This window comes from Telopea speciosissima, chromosome 9 (assembly GCF_018873765.1).
Source record: "Telopea speciosissima isolate NSW1024214 ecotype Mountain lineage chromosome 9, Tspe_v1, whole genome shotgun sequence".
NCBI classification, from domain to species: Eukaryota; Viridiplantae; Streptophyta; class Magnoliopsida; order Proteales; family Proteaceae; genus Telopea; species Telopea speciosissima.
Genome location: NC_057924.1, coordinates 62,100,005 through 62,101,057, shown reverse-complemented (window position 1 = coordinate 62,101,057; position 1,053 = coordinate 62,100,005). Strand labels below are relative to the sequence as shown.

Here is a 1,053-nt window from a genome sequence, read left to right as displayed (position 1 = left end):
TCAACTGTATCAGACAAAATTACCCTTGAATCTCCTTAAAAACATGAGTTTTCTGACCATTTTACCTCTTGTTCGTATCATGCTATTGATACGGTATCGACACGGTCTTGGTGACTAGAAAAACCGGTATGTATAGCCTGATACGGGCAATCTGGATATTTAAAAGCAGGACAGTTTCAGAAAAGAAGTTTAAAATAGAATAGTTTTAGTAAATATAAGTGAAGTGTAAAATAGTGATAGTAATTGCCCCTTTTAAAGACCCTTGGAGTCTATATAAACGATGAAATAGATCCAATACAAGAAATCCAGAAACCATACGAAACCCTAGTTCGCCCATATTTTGCTATGAAGGAGATGTTCAAGAAGCAGGCACGGGATCGTATTGATGGAGGGTCTGAAGGAACTTCTGGAGGTTCTGTGAAGTACAAGGAACCTTCTCCTGATGGAACTTCTGGAAGTGCAGTTAAGTACAAAGAATCTTCTCCCAAGCTCCTTGTTCCTCCTCCTCCTCCTCCTCCTCCTCCGCAACAATCTAGTTCCCTGCTTCCATTTGCATCAGGAACTGGTCTCAGAAAACAGATTCAGACAGTTAAGAAGGGTACTCAAACTAATAAGAATACGGGAAATATCAGAATTGGAAACATCAGTTGCCAATTTAACCCAGCTTCCATGGCTGCTACGAAGCCCTTCTTTCTTGAGTTTCAGACTGTTCAGGATGGTATTCAAACCAATGAAAACTCCGGTGATATCGAGATAGGGAGTTGGGGTTGATGCTATGAAATCATCTATAATACAACAACTCCTCCTCAGTAGAGCCTTGGCGGTACTGTACACTGTTTTCATTACTTTGTGGCCTGCTTCAATTTGAATGAAATTTCTTGTTTTTTTGGTAAATTTTCCATCTTTTATTATATAACTGGTTTATTAATTTTCTTGCCTGAAAAGGCAAATTAATGTTGGTAGACATGGTGGACTAAAATGAACGTATTGGGTATAGGAGAGAACACAGCCAATTACTCTCTAATTGTAACTAGCCCAATAGTCACTTTAAGG

General features: G+C 38.9%; 1 protein-coding gene across 2 annotated transcripts; it reads left to right on the top strand.

The window, feature by feature from the left end:
* Positions 1 to 309: 309 nt before the first annotated feature.
* Positions 310 to 778, top strand: LOC122640670. Of its 2 annotated transcripts, none has more exons than XM_043833897.1 (2): positions 310 to 435; positions 478 to 778. In XM_043833897.1, exons 1-2 carry the CDS (start codon positions 346 to 348, stop codon positions 769 to 771), a joined length of 384 nt encoding a protein of 127 aa, XP_043689832.1. In that variant the 5' UTR covers positions 310 to 345; the 3' UTR covers positions 772 to 778. The 2 variants fall into 2 exon arrangements, with proteins under 2 accessions (XP_043689832.1, XP_043689833.1); XM_043833898.1 differs by having other exon boundaries at positions 310 to 444; positions 487 to 778.
* The last annotated feature ends 275 nt before the right edge of the window (positions 779 to 1,053 follow it).